This window comes from Heloderma suspectum, chromosome 1 (genome assembly GCF_057233095.1).
Source record: "Heloderma suspectum isolate Gila_16-S chromosome 1, 16-S_ref, whole genome shotgun sequence".
Classification (NCBI taxonomy): Eukaryota; Metazoa; Chordata; class Lepidosauria; order Squamata; family Helodermatidae; genus Heloderma; species Heloderma suspectum.
In genome coordinates this window covers 258783694-258804486 of record NC_139458.1, presented here as the reverse complement: position 1 = coordinate 258804486, position 20793 = coordinate 258783694, and the positions used below count along the sequence as shown (strand labels likewise).

The following is a 20793-nucleotide window of genomic DNA, read 5'->3' as shown; positions in this document are numbered from 1 at the left end:
AAGGTATTGTAAATACCAAGAATTATACAGCTCTCCTACAATCAGTTTGCTTAAACATGCAGGCTAATAATGTTTTAGCTTGCCAAGCTATTTAATTAAAGATCTGCCATTCAATAAAAATGGCAACACTGATATTTGCTAGTTTGTCTTTATGAAAAAGAGGCAGAAATTGTGTGTTCTACTAGACACAAATGTCTAAATTTTGCATCTGATAGTACAGGACGTGCTGATTTCCCCAGGTACAAATCATCCAAATACGACTTTTTCAAAGTTTCTGCCCAGTTCATAATAATGATAACTGCAGTTACTTAGGGAAACTTTATAATAAATGACTAATTGTTGTAAATTCATCTAGCATATATTTAAATAGCATTAATTTATCCTAATGGCATCTCTAGTTGGCAATGTGCATATAATTTCATAAGAATAATATGGCACAGGAGCTTGACATAGAGCCCAATTACTCTCTCTCTCTCTCTTTTTTTAAGGCTAAATCCAGCTACATTTTAAAACAAGAGGCTAATCATTATTATTTCAGTGTCTGAGCATTGTAATAAAGTTAATCATGGTAAACTAATATGATTTTAATGTGAAAATAATAGGCACCTCCATAGGAACTCCATTCTAGTAGCTGGCAAGTAAAGCCTGGTTTTAAAATAATGAGATTTCAGACGTTACTTGAACTGGTAACAAAGAGGAACAAAGAGACAAGTCCTCAAGATATTCAATCCTCACACTGCCAAGTGTTTCTTTGGGATCTATGGTTCCTCATGCCTCCATGAGCAGCAAAAGCCTATCGCTCTTTAGAACCACATTTCCCAAACTGTGTGCTAGGGCACACTAGTGTGGCACAAGAGAGCAGCTCATGCCAGAAGAAATCCATCAATCAAAACAGACATGTGCCAAAAGTACTGGCCCAGAAAGGAAGCTGCCCACTGCCTCTCTGCATGATCTACTACTCTTGCCTTCCCTCCTTCCATTCAGCATAGAACGTAATTTCTTCTGCATCCTCGGTTTGGGTACAATGGCTGGGGCATGCTGGGAGTTGCAGGACTTTTTTTCCTGTCTAAACATGCATAGGATTGCACCCTTTATCACTTGCAATGCAAAGACGCAGTAGAATGACTCACCTTCAGCTAGGGATGCTTGAGGAATGCAGTTTTTGTGAATCCCTATACAAAACATCCCGATCCACACCTTTCAGAAGAAAGAATGTGTGGAGTGACACTTCACTCTGCCCTGGATTTTGTACCTCCCCTAATATTGTGACACAGTTCAAATGTATCAAAATATGCATTTCAATACACAATTTGAGAGAAAATGTGCATATACGTTATGGCAGGGGCAGGAACCTGGTGCCCTCCAGATGTTTCAGACTACATATCCCGTGAGCCCCAACCAGCAGAGTCAAAGATTATGGGAGTTGTTCTTCAAAACATCTGGCGGGCACCAGGTTGCCTACCCCTGCATTACAGAATAGCAGGAGTGGGATATCAGTATCAGAGGACGTATGCCTAGGTATACCAGCTGCTGGGGAACATGAGCAGGAAGGTGCTAGTGAGTTCATATCCTGCTTGTGGGCATCCCCTTGGGGCATCTGCTTGGCCACTGTGTGAACAGAATGTGGGACTAGATTGGCCTTTGGTCTGACCCAGCACACCTCTTCTAATTTGATTCAATAAATCAGAAGATTAAATGCAAATGCTTCCCTTTTGAAATGGTTCTATATTTGAAAGGGCAGGTGGAAATTTTTAAGAGGTCAAAGACAGACATGAGATGTTTGAACTGGTCACCTAAATATGAATAGACACATTCAAAACCAGTCAGACAAAATATTTTCACCTGCCTGTAGAATGTGGTACTTACAGCTTTCCATCTGCAGTTTACACGTCTGTGTATCCAGAGGATATTTTGACAAGTCCATGTTACATGCAACAGTGGTCGTGATTCTGCAAAAGGAGAAAGCACTCTGTGAAGGCATTTATTGCAAAGCATCTGTATTTTTCATAGCGGTTTGGAGATGGCAACTTCGCTACTTTGAAGAATAAACGAATGTTAACATTTTTGGAGCAGCAGTCTGGGCTTCCCAGTTAACAGTTCTGCTAATGTGCACCTGGGTATCTCTGTTAATGGAAAAAGGATAACATATGATGTAAGCCAATGTGAGATAAGCTGCCTTGTGAAGACTGCAGTCTTGAGAGATGGCTAAGAAATGCATTAAATAAATAATAAATAGGCCAAAAGGTGAGATACAAATATCAAAGGATATACATAAAAACAACAGAGCAGTATTTGGGCCAACACAGTGAAAACTGAGTTGAAAGGCATGCTATGTCACTTTTAGTGGAACATTTTGTGTTAGATCAGAGATACAACCATCATTCTCCAAAGCTCAAGTCATGGATTTTACAGCGTAATTTAAGGAGCTAGGATCCAGACCGACCCTGCAACTCTTTCCTGTGTTGTAATATTCAGCCCGATGCTGAGCATAATTTGGCACTTTTCTGGGTCTAAAATGGAAGAGTAATTGCTGGAGAGTGCCCCCCAAAACACCCATGTAGCTCCACCTCTCTTGCTTCATTAGAGAGGCTATTAACACATCACCACCAAAAGGAGAAAAGCTGACTGGGGGACAATGGGAGCTGTAGGCCAACATAACTGAAGGACACCAGGTTGGGGAAGTCTTGCTTAGGCACAGAGGATATACTCGGTGATGGTCAGGCCGATATCAAAAAACTTTACTAGAGAAGCTCCTGTTTTTAGATGAAGGACAATATGAGTAAAAGGGAATGTATGAGGCACACAATTTTAATGGTGTTGAATAAATAAGCAGTGTCTGCATTCATGGTGTCCTATGGAAGTCTTTGGTATAGTTAAGAAGGTACATGCAAGACAAGCGTAGTAATATAGGTAGAAATGTTACTTGCCATCCCTGTTAACACCTGACCCAGAACATTAATTTCCTCCTATTGCAGCTCTGCAACTGCATATCCAGTCCCAGAATACAGTCTAAGACAGGGTTCCCCAATCCTTTTGAACCCATGGGCACATCTGGGAATCTTAGAAACTGGTAGATGTGGCTAGTCACATAATAGCTACTGTGGGGGCAATGGCTACCATGGGGCATGGCTAGAGCGGGGGAATAACAAGGCAAAGAGGTGGGAGGGGAAAATAACAAGGCAAAGGGATAAAGTGGGGAAAGAGTGCAAAGTAAAGAGGTGGTGGGGAGAGAAATAGCAAGGCTAGAGCCTGGGAGTGGTGAGGAATAGCAAGATAAAGGGGTGAGCGGAAGAGAAAGAGCAAGGCTAGAGGCTAGGAAGGGAAAGAAAGAAGGTGGCTAGGGACAGGGAAGGGAGCAAAACATTGAGGAAAGGGGTTGAGGGGAGAGAAATACTTAGGCTAGAGGCTGGGAGTGGAGAGAGAGAGAGAGAAAGAGAGAGAGAGAACACAAAGGGGAAAGGCCTGCAGGGATAAGAGACATTTGGACAGGGCCAGGAAGCAACTCTTTCTCTCTTCCTACCCACTGAATAGCTGATCAGCAGCAGGAACAGGATGGAGACTGGTGCCCTAACATTGTTCAAGTTTTTAAAATTAAAAGTAATTTATTGAGGGGAGAGGAGAGCTTTGCGGGTGCATTTGAAGGTCCCCACAGGCACCATGGCACCTGCAGGCACTGTACTGGGGACCCCTGGTCTAAGAGAAGCTCTTAAGAGAAATTCAGTATTGGAATACCAAACTGTTATTAAGAGTATATGATAATTGCCATTAGTATAGAAAAGCTACAGGTAAGCACAAAGAGTAATAGAAAAAATAATAAAATGTACAGCTGGGAAAATAATTTCCCCCGCTTGAGTCAACCTTCAGATATTTTGCATCCAATAGATGCCAATTGAATCCTGAATTCCTGAAGGCTGTACCCAATTAAACCCACTGTTACCCCCCCCCTGCTCCTACAGTAAGGCTGCAATTCTGTAGACATTTACCTGAACTATTCAGAACTGCTTCTGAACAGACTGCCCACAAGACTTACCGCAAAGCATACAAGATGGTACCATTGGAGAACAGCCGTATAAGCCGATTCTCTACTGTGACCTCATGTAAGAAAGACTTTTTTGACCCCACAATATACGTGTCAGGCACCCACAGGTATTTCACCAGCCGGGCATCCAGAGTAAAACTTTCGTTCCCCTGAAAAACCAAACGGGGATCCGTCCAGCGTTGCCGCAGATATATTGTCGCTGTGTAGTCCTAGGAAAGACAGCAAGCCATGAGAATACATACAGGGCTTTTCTGTAAAAAATAAAATCCTTCTAAGTCTAAATGAGGGTTTATTGTGCAATTGCCCTGACTTGTTCATGGAATTTTAACGGGGGGGGGGGGGGTTCCAGGCAACAGGCTTCTTCACACAGAGCTTTTATCCTGCTATTGAGATTGGTTACTCACAGAAGTTTGCAGGCCCTTTAGATGACATTGTGAACCTCCAGGGCCTCTCCTGCACTAAATGACCTTTATTCTGTTTTTTATAAGATCGGAGATAATGAGCTATCAAATTACAGCATTTCAGTTCTGCTTGAGTTCCCTCCATGAAAAAGGAAAAGGCATAACAAGAGGAGCTAGACCACAGCGCCATCTAATGGCTGTATAATGAAACATATGGAAGACTCAGATAAGGGGAGAAAGGAAGGGGAAGGAAGCATGTGTCAAGGGAGTCCGTTGTGATCCTGCATGTAAAACGGAAGGAGAAAGCCCCATTTTAAATGTGGGATTTTTAGGCTGGTGTAGAGATGCTCAACATCTTCTATTTGTAACCCTGCCGTCTTTTCTCACTGCTTCTTGCTTGATTTTTCTTACCACAAAAGATCTGTTAAGGTGGAAAGATGGAATAGCTACACCACCCTTCCCCAGCCTGGTGCCTTCAAGCTGTGTTGGACTAGGACCCCCAGCATGCCCCGCTGGGCATGCTGGGAGTTCTAGTCCAACACAGCTGAAGGGCACCAGGCTGGGGAAGGCTGAGCTACATAATGGCTTTTGATCGGCAATGCTAGGAGCTGCCCAGAGAGATCTTTGTCCTCCTTCCACAAATCATATGCCTACTGAATGCAGCCCCTTGTCTTGCAGATACTGCTGATATTGGCAAATTGTGTTCCTTGTAGTTCTCAGGCTGCTCTATAACGTATTTTTCTATTTTACAGGTTAATTAATTAGTTCATTACAGATATTTATATCCCGCATCTTAATTGTGGGGATTCCCAGGACAGCTAATAAACACAGAACTATAAAACCATCACTATAGAATCAAACTGGAATTAAACAAATAAAACAGTCAACAAATTACCATTGAGCAATAGCAGCAACAGCAGTAAGGCTTATTAAAAGCAAAGGAAAAAAAGCAGTGTCTTCAGTTTCTTTCTAAAAATAAATAAGGAGGGACAGAGGCAAGATGCACAGTGACGGGGAGGGGAGCAGGGAGGATTTCCAAAGGCAAGGTGCCACAACCGAAAAGGCTCCATCTTGTTGAACCAAATGGGGTCTTACTGAGCAGTCTGCTGTCTGGAGCAGGTTAGAGGGAGCGCATGATTTGCTTAGTCTGCTTTTAAGCCCTTTTTTAAAGTTTTGACTTTAAGGCCCTAAATGAGAGCCAGTGTGGTTACAGTGTTGGACTGGGACTTAGGGGATCCAGATTCTAGACCCCACTCAGCCATGAAGCTCACTGGGTGACTTTGGGCCAGTCACTGACTCTCAGCCTAACCGTTGTGAGGATACAAATGGAGAGAAGGACCATGTAAGCTGCCTTGGGTTCCTTGCAAGAGGAAAAAAGGCAGGATATAAATGGAATAAAAAATAAAATACATTTTAAAATGGCTTAGGACCTGAAGTATCTGAAGCCCTCCTGCTCTAGTGCAAGCCTGCCTGGGTATTAAGATTTGCAGGGGAATCTCCCCTCAGTGCCCCACCAAGGTCAGAGGTGTGTTTGGCGGGAATGTGAGAGAAGGCTTCTCAGTGGCCACATCCAGACTTCAGCATCCCCTCCCTCAGGTTTGCCTAACTCCCTGTCTGATGGCGTTCAGTTGGAGGTGTGTGTGAAAAAAAATCGCCTTTTTTTGGCTGCCTTATAGCCTATCAGTTGGCCACCTGCAGATATGGTTAGTGCTTTGTTTTAGTACTGTTTATTTCTCTGGTGTGTCATTTTTATGGTGTCTTTTAAAATATATTTTAGTTTGTATTTTGAAGAATGTTCTTGCTACTGTTAGCTGTCTTGAACAATATTCTGTTGGAAAGGTAGGATGTAAATAAGAAATAATGGCTAGACAGGTTCATCTGGGAGTAGGTGATTCTATGTGTATCCTGGGGGGTGCCTCCATGAATGATTTACTCCGAGCTGGCTGCGTTTGGAGGTCGTTCGGGATACATGACGTTGTGGCCATCCAGCAGCCACCCCGGAGCTTATCAGGGAAAACCTGGATGTCCTGAGACTGCTTAAATTCTGATTCTTTTCCTTAAGTCAGGTTCTCCGCAGTATAGTTGCTGTGTGCCCCAACCCCCGCATTGGCCTTGGGTATGCTGACCCTGCCCAGGGGTGTGCCTTTCACCGTGACTCCGCTCAAGGGGTGTGGCCCTGTCCCTGCACAAACCACTTAGTGTCTACTCAGAAGTAACCCCCATTGTGGTCAACAAGGCATGTCCCCTGAATTCACACATCAGAATTTACAGACATCCCCCCCCTGCCCCAATTGAAATAGCAGATTTTAAAGCACTAATTCCCAAAAGGCTGTAAAGCGCTTTCTCGAAGCTGCGATTCTCCATTGTTTGGTTTATTGCTATTCGGAAGTAACTATTTCCACCTTCGATCATCCCAATCCTGTGCAGCATCGGGTTAGAAAGGGGACTGGTTTCCCATCTGTTTCCCCTCCATGTCTTTCCTAGCACAAACATGTGTGTGTCTACTCCAGAGTAACTCCTACTATAATGAGTGAGGCTTGTCTCCAAACTGCACGCTCCTAAGATTCCCATGAATCAAAATAATGCATTTAGAGAGCCTTCATGTTGAAGCTTCGATTGACTGCAGCAGCGTAGCTAGAACACGGCGTTCCTTTCATGATTGTCGGGGAGGGAGGAGAGAGAGAAAAAGAGAGTGATTTCTGTGGATATGGGGGAGGAAACCTCCAAGGATTTTATCAAAGGAGAAAGGAGGAAGAGCCTCGATGTGTGTGTGGGGGGGAAGAGCATTTCTTATTGGTTGAGCAGCCCCTGTCAGTCAGATGATGTTCACTTCAACTCCCCTCCCCACCCGTAAGTATGTTCTGTGAAACGACTGCAATACACTGCTTGTGGAGACCTGTGCAGACCAAAGCCGGCTCCTTGAAAAATCCGGGTAAGCCACAGTTGGCTTCTCCTCCCATCTCCTTTCATTGTCATGAAGAAACCCCCCTGGTTCCAAGCCACTTAGGGCACAATCCTATGCATGTTTAGACAGGAAAAAGTGGTACAATTCCCAGCATTCCTCAGCCAGCCATGATGGCTGGGGAATGCTGGGAGTTATAACACTTTTTTCTGTCGAAACATGCATAGGATTGCGCCTTTAGTGATTTAAAGATCAAAGCTAGCACTTTGACTTAGTCCTGGAAACAAATTAGTAGCCAGTGTAGTACTTTTAGTATTAGCAAGATATGTTCCCTAGTACTAGTACCAGTTAGTCTGGCTGCTGTATGTTGTACCAGTGACAGTTTCTGAACAGTCTTCAAAGGGAGCTCTACATAGAGTGCATTGCAGTAATCAGCCTTTTCTCAAACCCGACTCATTCATGGAATTTTAGCTGGAGTGGAGGGGTGGAATAGATGTAATTGTCATCCACTCATAACTGTCCTCTGTTTTCCCACTGCTTCTTCTGTCTTTTTTCTTACCGCAGAAAATCCCTTAAGGAGAAAAAGACGGAATTGCTGCACAATGCCTTCTAACTGGGAGCCCTCTGCCTGGAAGCACCCATATACTTTTATGGGCTGCTGAATGTAAGTAACTATATACAATTGCCTGTCACATCTTAGCTAAAATGGTTTAAATTCACACCTCTTCAGGTATTAACACTGTAGCTGAATATCGCACCTGCCACATTTGAACATCACCCTAGTCCTCAGGTTACCGTGTGTCCGGTAAAGTATGATTTATTGCTCTCTATGGATGCAAAATATCACGTTCCACTCCGCTGCTGGGTGAAAGGATTCCTTTTGTACTGAGTGTAGAGACGGTAACAGGCTTTAGAATGAAAGCTGTTAAGGAAAAAAAAGTCATGCAGGGACTTCATGTATATCATTTCTACCTTTCAGATTTTATTCTCATGCTGTTAGGGGGGAAACCTCTTCACCTAAATGATTGAGATGATGCACCGTTATGCATTTCAAAGCAGTGAATTATTAATCCCAGCAATGAAGGTGAAAACCCCTGGGTCATTTGTAGTTCAATTATTTATCTAGCCAGAGAGTACATCTCTATAATGTTCTGCATGAGACTGGAAAATGTAAGTTGTATAGTGATGAGAACTCTCCTGTATGAAGAGAATATTTGTTGATTAATAGCCTCGGAATACCTGGAAAGTTAGCTTCATGAAAGACTGTGTCAACCCATCAAAGACTTCCTATGGGTTCCAAACCCCAATAGACTCCTGCTTTCTATAGGGCTCTGCATTTAAACTGATGTCAAAAGGTATGACATTTTATGTGCACAGGCCAATGACTTTGGACACTTCCAATCTATGCATTATTCTCATCTCAGAGGTGCTTTATTTTCAAAAGATACTTGTGATGTCTAAAACCAGAAAGACTTTGTTTATTTTATAGAGATATTTTAATGCCATGTTTGAGCAGCTCAGAAACATAATAAAATAATCACAACCACAAATGTTTTTTTAAAAGAACAACTAACTTAAAACAGCATCATCACAAACAAACACTGGGGATAAGAGAGCATCAAAGGTACACCACTGTGGTGTACTGGTTAGAGTGTTGGACTAGGACTTGGGAGAACCAGATTCTCGTCCCCACTCTACCATTAAGTTCACTGGGTGACTTTGGGCCAGTCACTGACTCTCAGCCTAACCTACCTCACAGGTAGGAGAGGGGGACATGTAAGCCACCTTGGGTTACTTGCAAGAGGAAAAAAGGTGGGGTATAAATGCAATAATAAAAAAATTAAAAAAATAAAGAGGCTGTGAGGGAAGGGGCTTAAATGACCCTCCCCAAAAGAAGGAATTCCTCCACTGAGAAGGCCCTGTTCTGTGTACTCACCAAGCACACCTCAGATAGTGGAGGTACATTGAGCAAAGCCTCCTTAACAGGCCAACAAACCCATACAGGAACAAGGAGTCCCTTGGATATTCCAGGCTCAAACTGTATAGGGCTTTAAATCAGCAGCTTGAATTTAGGGACCCGGGGAGAAATTGGTTTGAGTTCATATTTGACAAGAATTTTCCCAAATGCACAAATTTCCTCATATTTGGGACAGAAAGAACATGAGATTTTAAAAAATTCGGATGTGGAAGAAGCTGAAACTGACTGATTCGTCTGTCCAATCCCAGAGCTTTGAGTGCTTAGGTCTTAGAAATCTGGGTTTGAATCCCTCTATGATCAACTATGTTTGTGGGGATGAATTAGGCTTGCCTTCTTTTCTGGCAGGCTCCTAATCTTTAACAGCTGTATGGCAGGCAGGTACAACATTGTCCTCTCCATCTTGAGAACAGCTGTACCTATTGAATTTGGCTGATGGAGATGGGTGGGAAAGTTGTTTCAGTTTGTTTGTTTGTTTGTTTATAAGAAGCTACCAAAATTCATGAAGTTCTTCATATTCAGGAGACAAAGAACTTGAGATTTTAAAAATCTGAATGCGGGAGAAAGTGAAATTAACAGATTAGACCATCCCTACTTGGAACTGACCAGGAGCCAATGCAAATTGAACAAGAGAGTCATTACGCCAAGCAATGGCCCCCATCAACAGCCATACAAGCACAATCCAGAACCAGCTATAATCTCCAATTTTTTCAAAGGCAGCCCCATGTAGAGCATGTTGCAGTATTCCAACCCAGATGTAATCAAAGCCTGTGTGACGGTGGCCAGATCTGTGTTTTCCAGGAAAAGGCTGCTACTAGCACATCAGCCAAAACTATACAAATCCACTCCTGGCCACAGGGGCAAACTGGCCCTCTAGGAGCAGAGCCGGGTCCAGACTAGCATATCCAGGCTGTCAACCTGCCCTTTCAGTGGGAGTGTTACCGAACACCATGCATTCCCTGATTGGCCTCCCTGAACAGCAAACACATCTTGCTGGATTGGCAATTCTTGACCCAGAAGCTCTTATGCTTTTAATCAGCATTGTGGCAAGATGTTTGGCAGGTCAACAGTTAGTTGTCATTGCAATATTGCAATTCTAAAGCTGCAGCTGCTGAAGCTCTCCCTCACACAGAGTCTCTGAATCACAGAACCAAAACAGTCCAAAACACCCTCTACCCAACCTTCACTGCAGTGGGACTATATCCATCCCCCAGCCCTCCATATTCAGCCTAGACAATACAGGCCAGAGAGCAGCTGAACTGCAGAAGGCTGCTGACAGAGCAAATAACTCCATGCCTGATCTCATCTGATCTTGGAAGCTAAGCAGGGTCAGCCCTGATTAGCACTTGGATGAGAGACTGCCTGGGAATCAGGCTTCCTGTACTGAGCAGGGGGTTGGACTCAATGGCCTTGTAGGCCCCTTCCAGCCCCATGATTCTATGATTCTATGTGACTCCTGCAAATGAGCAAAGCTGCCTCCTTCAGGAGGAGCCAAAAGAAAGCAAATGAGGTTATGCCCAGTCTGACGTTCAGGGGAAAATATCCTTGCTGTGTTCAGTCAGTCACATGACATACATGTGAAACAGGACTCTCATTCAATCAAAGAAATCTTAGTTGATTGATCGAGTGGCTTGTAGTTCAGTCATTATCTGCATCTACATAAATTTGCATACAATACACAATTGTTCTGAAGAAACAATGCATTCTTTTTGTTTAAATTATGCCTACATGTGTTGTACTAGGCATGATGGCTATATGTTATGTACAGTATTGGAGGAGTATGCCTCTGTATACCAGTTGCTGGGGAACGTGAGCAGGTGGGTGCTTTTGCCCTCATATCCTGCTTGTGGGCTTCTCATGGGGTTGGCCCCTATGTGAACAGAATGCTGGACTAGGGAGGCCCTTGGTGTGATCCAGGAGGTTCTTCTTATGCTCCTATCTTTGAAGAGGCATTCCCTCTCGTGTCAGAGTTACTACCCATGGTTTCTGTAAGTGTATTAAAAATCATTGTTTTTAAGAATAAAACCTGATGTGCAATTATTCAAGAGACAGCTTTTTAATCAGTTAAGAAGCTTTTAATTCTACCTGACAGACTGACTAAACATTGCAGGCCTAATATCAACTCTGACTGTAAACAAACTCCTGGAATGCCATTTCAGGTTTTGGTAAGTCATTTGACCTTCTTATAGATAAAAACAAAATAACAAAACCCTATGGTTCCCAGACATGGAGCATGAAGCAAACACTCTCTCCAAGAGAAAATGTTCTTGGCCCTCTAGAACAAGACCAACTCATGCAACATGCCATCTCTACCACTCATGTTAGCTTCTAATGCCCTGGATGAAAAAGAAGAAATCAAGGGAGCACTATCAAAGGTATAGATACTGAACACAATTGAACTTCATTCCATGTCTGGAGCTGGAATAATTCACTGTACTATTTCCTTATATACCCAGCAGGGATTATTTGCTTACCATATCACTCTCAGAAATGCTGGAAATACTTGCAACATCAAGGCTCATTGCTATCGTCACAGGCTTTCCTGAGAAAGTGAAAAGAAAGTGTCAGAAGCAAAAATCAATTTTATTGTTTCATGTTCATGGATGAAAAGGATATATATATATATATATATATATATATAGAGAGAGAGAGAGAGAGAGAGAGAGAGAATATACACATATAACTCATCAAATTATCTTTACAGGTATCCAGATAGCAGCCATTGATTTTAGAGAAGTAAAGACAGGTAATATAGGTGGGATCACTTGGTCCACCCAAGACATGTTGATTAATGTGAAAGATGAACTGGAGTGGTGGCTTTGCCATGTGAGATCAGGACCCTGTGGGATCATTGGACAGGAGAACCTTTAGTGGTATTGTGGAACTGGGCTCTCCCCTTTTCTTGAATTACAATCTTTGCTGCAATTTAAAACAAACACATAATACCACTGTTCTATTTTCTGCAGGACAGCCACAAATTATATGCAGTAACCAGGTGCACCACCTCATTGGGCACTTTTTGCTGTTGACAGCTGGAACCACATGATACCCAATCTGGATGTGCACCTGAATATATGTAAGGATAAGTAAGCCTGATAGCATGGTGAAACCATGTTTGTGTGAACCCACTCATATTTCTCTGCAGGTAGCCTCCTTGTCCTTTCTTTGTAGTCCTGAGCCTGCTAAATCTTTTCACATTAGCCTGTCCTTCCCTACTCTCATCTCCACTAAAGACAGGGACTTCTCGATGGTGGCTTCAAGTCTTCAGAAATTCCTTTCAATAAACCCATGCCTTGCCCCTTTTGCTCTAGCATTTGGGTGGGCCTTGAAGACATCTGTTCTGATGTGGTCACCTTTAAATAAGAGTACCTTCTCTATTTGTATGCTACTTTGGAAGGGCATAACCCTAACAAGCAACTCAAAAATAATTGAAATAAATCTAAAATAATAAAAGAGGATGTGTATCTGCCCATCAGTCAGTGCCAAGACCATGAAACCTAGACATCTGAAATTTGGCATGCAAACTAAGGGGACCTTAGGGGTGTACACCTAGGACTTAGTTTGTTTTCAATTGCATTAATTAATTTTAATTAATTTAAACGTGTCCATATGGTTGAAGCCTGCAGTAACATCTTCAGCCACTAGGGGCAGACCTCCCTAACCAGCACACAGCCTTGCAGTCCATACAGTTTGAAGTCAGGAGAGATTAGTAGGCAGAGGGACAGAGTCATACACCTGCCCCCTCCCCAAGCTGTGGGGTAGCTCCTCTTCAGAGGAATGGTATGGACAGACTCTCTCCCCAGGGGGCTATAGGGGTGCACTATGGCAGGGGCTGTGCCTAGGGGTGCCAGCAGGCATGGCTTCATTCAGATTGGGCGGGCTCAGTGTGTCCAAGTCTGACAGCTGTGTACGTTTGCTTGAAAGCGTAAGGGCTATTCCAGCCTGTGTGAAGCCATGTCGGTTGGCTGGTAAAAAATAAATAATAAAGCCTTGTTTAATAAAGCATGAACATAGCCTTACAATTCACAGTGGCTAAAGATGCAGGAATTATCTGCCCAGGCCCATGGTATTATTTTACCCCAGTTCCCCAAGGAGTAAGGCCTTTGACAGGGCTGTCATTTTCCTTGTGATGAAACCATACTGGAAACGGATAGTACCTTTTGTAATACTGTGTAGTGGTGGGAGGAAGCAAGTATGCACAAAGGCCATGCTAGGTTCTAGGTTCAACTCCCACCCCTACCCCTGCCACACCAAGCAACGCTGTTCTTGCCAACTAGCAGCACAAACTCAAACTTCTGTCTCTGGCCAACTGATCTTCCCTGTTACCTCGTCCCTTCGCACATGCCCCTCTGGCACAACATCAGCTGCCCTGGGGAAGGAAGGACCATAGGTCAGTATAGTTCCATCAGCTGGGAGCTATTCTTGCTGCTGCCTCAACCAGCACCGTTTGGAAGAACTAATTATTATATCTGTTTGACTGCCTATATACCTGTTTTGTAAACACCAACATTTTAAAATTTTTGTTTGTTTTCCAGCTCCCCTCTTTTCTCCATGCCAGGTCTATTTATCTGGTCTGTTTCTATTATGAGACCTTTACAAGGGGCATTAGGCTGATGTCATATACACAATTCATAGAATCATAGACTAGAAGGGGCCTACAAGGCCATCGAGTCCAACCCCCTGCTCAATCCAGGAATCCAAGTCAGAGCATCCCTGACAGATGGCTGTCCAGCCTCGTCTTGAACACCTCCAGTGTGGGAGAGCCCACCACCTCCCTAGGTAATTGGTTCCATTGTCGTACTGCTCTAACAGTCAGGAAGGTTCTCCTGATGTTCAGCCGGAATCTGGCTTCCTGTAACTTGAGCCCATTATTCCGTGTCCTGCACTCTGGGATGATCGAAAAGAGCTCCTGGCCTACCTCTCTGTGACAACCTTTCAAGTACTTGAAGGGCACTATCATATCTCCCCTCAGTCTTCTCAAAGCTAAACATGCCCAGTTCTTTCAGTCTCTCCTCGTAGAGCTTTGTTTCTAGTCCCCTGATCATCTTCGTTGCCCTCCTCTGAACCTTTTCCAGTTTGTCTGCTTCCTTCTTAAAGTGTGGTGCACAGAACTGGACACAGTACTCAAGATGAGGCCTAACCAGTGCTGAGTAGAGGGGAACTAGTACTTCATGAGATTTGGAAGCTATACTTCTATTAATGCAGCCCAAAATAGCATTTGTCTTTTTTGCAGCCACATCTCATTGTAACCTATGCCCCAACAGCAGAGTAACCTATGCCCCAGGTTAGAAAAAAAAGTTGGTCCCCGTTTGAATGAGAATCACTTGCAGACCCTGAACTTATGGGCTAGGGAGAGTCCCTCCCCTTTTCCCTTGGGTCCTCTGGACACAACCGTTGCTTGCGCGCCAAACAGGCGCTACGCCTCCATAGCTCGTCGCTCTTTGCGTCTGCGTTGAGCATCCAACCAGCCCTCCTCCCACGCTCTTTCACTCCCAGGACCGCTATCTATCTCTGGAATGTCAGCAGGAGGAATCTCTGCCAGCTGCAGGACCTGGGAGGGATGAGCGCACTCCTCTCCCACGGACGGCTGTTCCTCCTCAGAATCAGAACTGCTCTGAGGTTCTATGGGCTCAGTGTCCACCCTGACATATACTTGGGTTTCAATCCCACGCAGCAAGGCATCTCCCACAACTACTGCTCTTCTTGTTGTTGTAGGCCTTGGTTTCATTGCCTCTGCTTGACTGACCTTCAGCCTCTTACTCGCTCTCATGTGGGGTCCCCTGTAATTCTTCCTCTCCAGTCTCATCCTCAAGTACCTGAAAACGGTTCCACAGTACCACTGCTTCCACTGGTGTGGAGTGGCTTCTAATTCTTGTGCTCCTGTCACTCTTTTCCAAGGGGTATCTTCTACTTCATTTTTCCTTGCTTCAGCATTTCCCTCTTCTGCCTCAGCTTGCTGTTGTTCCTCTAGCTCCTGTACTTCATTTTGCTGCTGTAGTTCCACCATACTGTCTAAGAACTCTTCGTCTTCACTGACTCCCTTGAGGGTCAACACTCGCTGCTCCATTCCCCTTACTTTTTTTCCCCAACAGTGTAACCAACTTGCACTTGTTGCAAGTGTAGGCCATGTTGATCTCAGGCAAGAAAACAAGCATTGCACAGACCTTGCAGGTCACCAACACTGGAGAGTCTTTTCCATAGTCTCTATTCCCTTTATGTTTCTAGCTTTCTGATTGTACTGGGATAGCCTGTGCTTTGTCCTCTATTCACTGGAGGTTAACAACAGAGTCACACTGCTATAGAAGTGTGTGTTACAAGAATTTTTTAAAAAAATTGTTAGGAACCTCCCCCTGGACCTCCCCTGCTAAACTCCTCTTTGCTGTCCCTGTTTGCCTGCTCTGATCGATTGCTCTCTCGGAGCTTGCTTGCTTGTATAGCCCCTAGACCAGCTGGGGCAGCTTCCTCTGCTCTGCTCAGTTAGGAGTCAGGAAACACAATGAAGCTCCCTGCCCGCACAGAGTAATCAGGCCATAGCCCTTCAGTCCCAGCTCTCAGGAGCACATGGTGAGCACACAGTGATGCAGAATAGAAAAGTCACTGGGCTCACTCCAGCCCACTCACCACTTTGCCTTATCAGAGAGTGAGTGCCACTGAGCCTCTGAGTAGATGTGTATAGGACTGGGCTGCAAGCTATCTATGTAATTCTCAAAGCTGTTGTTAGCTGCTCTGATTCCTTGGGATAGGCTGAGATACTAAACTAAATCAACCAATCTCATCCACTGTCTGACACATTTGGAACTGCTTGAATTACTCCATGGCTGCCAACATCATATTTATTATTATATTTATTATTGCTAACATCATATTTATTATTTATTACTAGATTCAAAGGAGTAAGCTACGAAGAGTACGACAAAGCACACAAATATTTAGCGATAACAACACACTGAAAGGTATACTCCGTTGACCTGAAACTATTCAGTTGTGATCCTGGAGCAAAGAAAATATGAGATACTGTGCAATGGGGAAAAACTCCTTGAAAATGATTGAACCCAGTGCCTACCTGAGACTTGCCATTCAGCTCAGAAGGAACAATCGCATTCTTCTAAGTCAAGAGCTGATTTAAACATTCAGAATGAACATGTGATACACATACACCCTGTCAAAATCTCCTTGTATATAGCAACATACATTTCACCACAAAAACATAAGAGCTCTCCTAGATCAAACCAAAGGTCCATCTAGTCCAGTATTCTCTTCCCACTGTGAGCACCCTCATGCAGCAACTGGCATTGAGAGGCTATGAGCCATTCGTAGCTTTATCCTCCACGAATTTGTCTACTGCCTTTTTAAAGCCATCACTTCATTTTGCGGCAGTGAATGCCATCATTTAAGTGTGTGCTGTGTGGCAATATAGGTCCCTTTATCTGTCTCAAATCTCCCACCAATGAGCTTCATGGGATGACCTCCGGTTCTAGTATTATGAAACAGAGAGACAACCATCTCCCTATCAACTTTCTCCACACCATGCATAATTTTGCACACTTCTATCATGTCCCCCCTTACTCGATTTTTTTCTAAGCTGAAAGAACCCAAACATTGTAACTAGAGATGCCAGAGAAATATGCAACAAAACCAAATGAGTTCGAATTTTCATGAATCCAGCAAGCAGATTCCACAGCGGAATGGCTTTTCTCCTGTCAAGCAGATTCTGTGGACTTGCAGACCACCTGTAAATTTGTGCAAATTCAGGAACTTTAAAAAATCCAACTGGGCAGACAATGGAACGAAAGGCACCTAACAACCCACGAAACATAGACAGAATGGATTTTACACAATCCGTACATACCTAATCGTAACCTTTCCTTATAGGGGAGTTTTTCATTTTGGTTGGTTGCCCTTTTCTGTACCTTTTCCAGCTCTACAATATCTTTCTCCACCAGAACTCCATGTAGCATTCCAAGTGTGGTCGCACCATAAATTTATATAAAGTTACAATACTGGCCGATTTATTTTCAACACCTTTCCTAATGATCACCCACATGGAATTTGCCTTTTTCACAGTAGCCACACACTGGGTTGACATTTTTATGGAGCTATCCACCATGACTCCAAGATCCCTTTCCTGGTCAGTCACTGCCAGCTCAGACCCTATCAGTGTATATGTGATGTTAGGAATTTGTTTTGTCCCAATGAACTTTCCCACATGCTTCCTCAACATTTAAATTAGGGTTAACAAGGGTCAGCCTTGCTGAAAGAAATAAAACAGAATGGGAACCGATGAGAGCTGAGGGTCTCTCTGGGAACTAATTACAGCTGATAGGCTAATATGAAACAGGCAGACACATTAGACAGAACACTATGAAGACCGAGAAATTCCTCTTTGCAAGGAGGAATGATTATTTGGCAAGTTCTATATGACTGTAAAAGATCCCAAGAATGACATACCACCAAAATTTGGCCTGAGATATCTGTTGTATCCTTGGGTGAGGTTCCCAAATCCAGGGAGGGATGGTGCGACCTGATAATCTGACGCGTCAACTTTGTGACCCAAGATGCACTTTCTGAAAATGAAAAATAGGAATTGTTAGATGTGACAGAGGACACCTAGACCATTCACTGTGCAGTTGCAGCCTCGCTCTTCTACTCATATCTAGTACACACACACTAACCAAGCAGAAACGTCATACTGCATTTATGCAGCCTTTACATTGAAGGTCTGTGGCCAGCAACACTTGTCTATGTTCTATGGCAGGAGGATGAACTGTGTCTAATTGTAATGCACTTGATGGCATTAAAAACAATAGACCCCCAAATCTGTGATGGGCCTGTGAATGTGAACTATATGCAAAGTTTTAATACTATTCCACAACCATATTGTAGTGAGCAGCGCTGAGCATAGGAGGGGGCTGTTTTCGGAAAATATCAGAATCAAAATAAGTCCCCTCTTTCAGCTATTTCCAAGGAAGACTGCAAAAGTTTTCATTTTGTGATAGACTAGGATCACCCATATTGTCAGGGTTGGATCGGAGCCCAGAGAGCCCCAAAGCAGTTATGATTCTGAGGAAGAGATAGAAACCGCGGGAGAGGAACCCGCGTGCTGTTCAGAGGAGCAGCCAGGGGGAGATCCCCTCCCGGTACACATTCCTGGGAGTGATAGTGACCCTGGCAGGGAGCGGGAGGAGCAACAGCAGTTTCTGGACACTAGGTGCCAGCGCGCCGTCAAGCGTGAGATGGCGGGCGCTGAGAGGAGGTGCTCAGCCTGCTTGGTGCGATGGCAACAGCGGCGCCCCAATGCCCCACGGGAAAGGGGTGGACTCTCTCCTCCTAGCTCATAAGTACAAAGGTTTCCCACCTTCCCCTCCAAATGGAGATCAACTGATTTCTAAGGTTAGAACCCCCAAGTAGGCAGCTCTCTTAAGTCTCACTCCTCGGATCAAGCAATTAGCATCTGTAAGTGTCATTAGGTTGAATGGGAATAAAGCCTTGAAAAAGAGCTCTATTGTCTGCATGTTGATTCTGGCTACCTGAGGATTTCAGAAGGCAGCAGGGGCGACCCCCTGATACATATAATCTAAGATAGACTAGGATCACCCACATAACCTAAATGCAGAGAAAGTATTACCCACACTCTAAGTGAGCTGTAGACATCAAATAGACAGTTTTGACTGGCTGAATAGTATAATGGCATCATCACATCTAGTACATGATCCCAGATTAGGTTGGCTCACTTGTAAAGGAGTTAAACAGAGGGCGGAAGTAGCCAGTGAAGCAGCAGCCAAAGACGGGGAATATGCCCACAAATCATAGCAAACAGCCACAAAAACGTAGCATTAAGGTGGGGGTGGGGGTGCTCAAGAGGTTGCTTTCCAGAAATCACTGGAGAATATTTGGCTCAACCCTAGTAGCATCCTTCAGTGAGAAGAATGAAGACGTAGCATTGAGTTTGAAGAGCTGGTAATTTATTCTGAGTCTAGCAGATACTGCTGTTGTGCCTTCACAGGGGAGAAAGAGGTGAAATAATGGGAAACATTCACAGAGGTGGGTTGAGACAGGCTACAATTTTTATTGTTTACAGTGTCCATAACTTCGGCATAAAGCAGGCAGGGACAGTGAACTTAGTGACAGCGCTAACCACTGACAAGTTAACCAACCCTTCTTGTCTTCTAGGTAAATCAGGGAGAAATAGAAGCCTAAGGCAATGGGTGACCAGGCATCTTTGGGGTGTAGTTGGTATCCAGGCCCAAAACTCTGCCCAAACTCACAAGGCCTCTTAGTGAGGGCCCCAATGACTCATCCCCACCAACTATAGTCACTATCTATGCCAAGCAAGCCAGTGATATCATGCCTTGGTATGCTCGGTCCCCACCAACAAAGCTTGGAATTCAGAGGTCTATTTTCCAGCATTTCAGTGTCCTACCAGTAGAAGGAGCTTCCTGACAGCATTTTGCAATATTCGTCCCTGAACTTGGTTGGTGAACTTCTGTTTACCTGTTCTCTGGTGCAAACAGACAGGCCTTGCTATGAGGAACAGAGGAAGATAAGGGGCGGGTAGTCCGTGTGGGAACACAGGTAGGAGACTCCTGCTAATCACTACCACTATTTTGGGGCCTAGACAGGTTTGGAGTGGGGTAGGTGTTGACAACAACCAGAACATTAAAAAGAAAGAAAGAAAAAGCAGCCTTTGCTACATGCAGGCTCTGACAGTGAAAATTGGGGTGCGGGAGTCCAGGGTAGAGAGGGACTCCATGCCCTCTACTTCTGCAGAATCATATATGGGGAGAACATGGCATGCGAGGAGTCCACATACATGTTTCCTTCATGCCACCAGGGAATATTCGTGGCAGCAAAGAGTAGCATGCAAGCGCTCAGCCTCAATTTCTGGGCCAAGGTCCCCCTTATGAATTTTCACAGGGCCCCATTTGTCAGGATGTAATTATCAGCCAAGAATAATTTCAGTTGTTGTTGTTGTTCAGTCGTTCAGTCGTATCCGACTCTTCGTGACCCCATGGACCATAGCACGCCAGGCCTTCCTGTCCTGCGCTCTCTCCCGGAGCGTGCTCAAGTTCATATTCATTGCATCCGTGATGCTATCTAGCCATCTCATCCTCTGCCGTCCCCTTCTCCTTTTGCCTTCAGTCTTTCCCAGCATCAGGGTCTTTTCCAGGGAGTTTTCTCTTCGCATTAGGTGGCCAAAATATTGGAGCTTCAGCTTCATTATCTGTCCTTCCAATGAGCAGTCAGGGTTGATTTCCTTTAGGATGGACTGATTTGACCTCCTTGCAGTCCAGGGGACTCGTAAGAGTCTTCTCCAGCACCACAGTTCGAAAGCATCAATTCTTCGGCGCTCAGCCTTCCTTACAGTCCAGCTCTCACAGCCATACATTACTACTGGGAAAACCATAGCTTTGATTAGACGGACCTTTGTCGGCAAGGTGATGTCTCTGCTTCTTACTATGCTGTCTAGGTTTGCCAT

General features: G+C 44.3%; 1 protein-coding gene across 2 annotated transcripts in view; it reads right to left on the bottom strand.

Annotated features, from left to right (window-relative positions):
- The window catches only part of GABRP (gamma-aminobutyric acid type A receptor subunit pi), a 53913-nt gene that overhangs the window by 8684 nt on the left and 24436 nt on the right, over positions 1-20793 (bottom strand). For both annotated transcript variants that reach the window (XM_084830574.1, XM_084830564.1), the window contains 4 exons: positions 17766-17881; positions 11792-11859; positions 4031-4248; positions 1867-1949 (listed from right to left, as the gene is read on the bottom strand). In XM_084830574.1, coding sequence (XP_084686700.1) covers positions 1867-1949; positions 4031-4248; positions 11792-11839 — 349 coding nt within the window. In that variant the 5' untranslated portion in view covers positions 11840-11859; positions 17766-17881. The remainder of the gene's footprint in view (positions 1-1866; positions 1950-4030; positions 4249-11791; positions 11860-17765; positions 17882-20793) is intronic.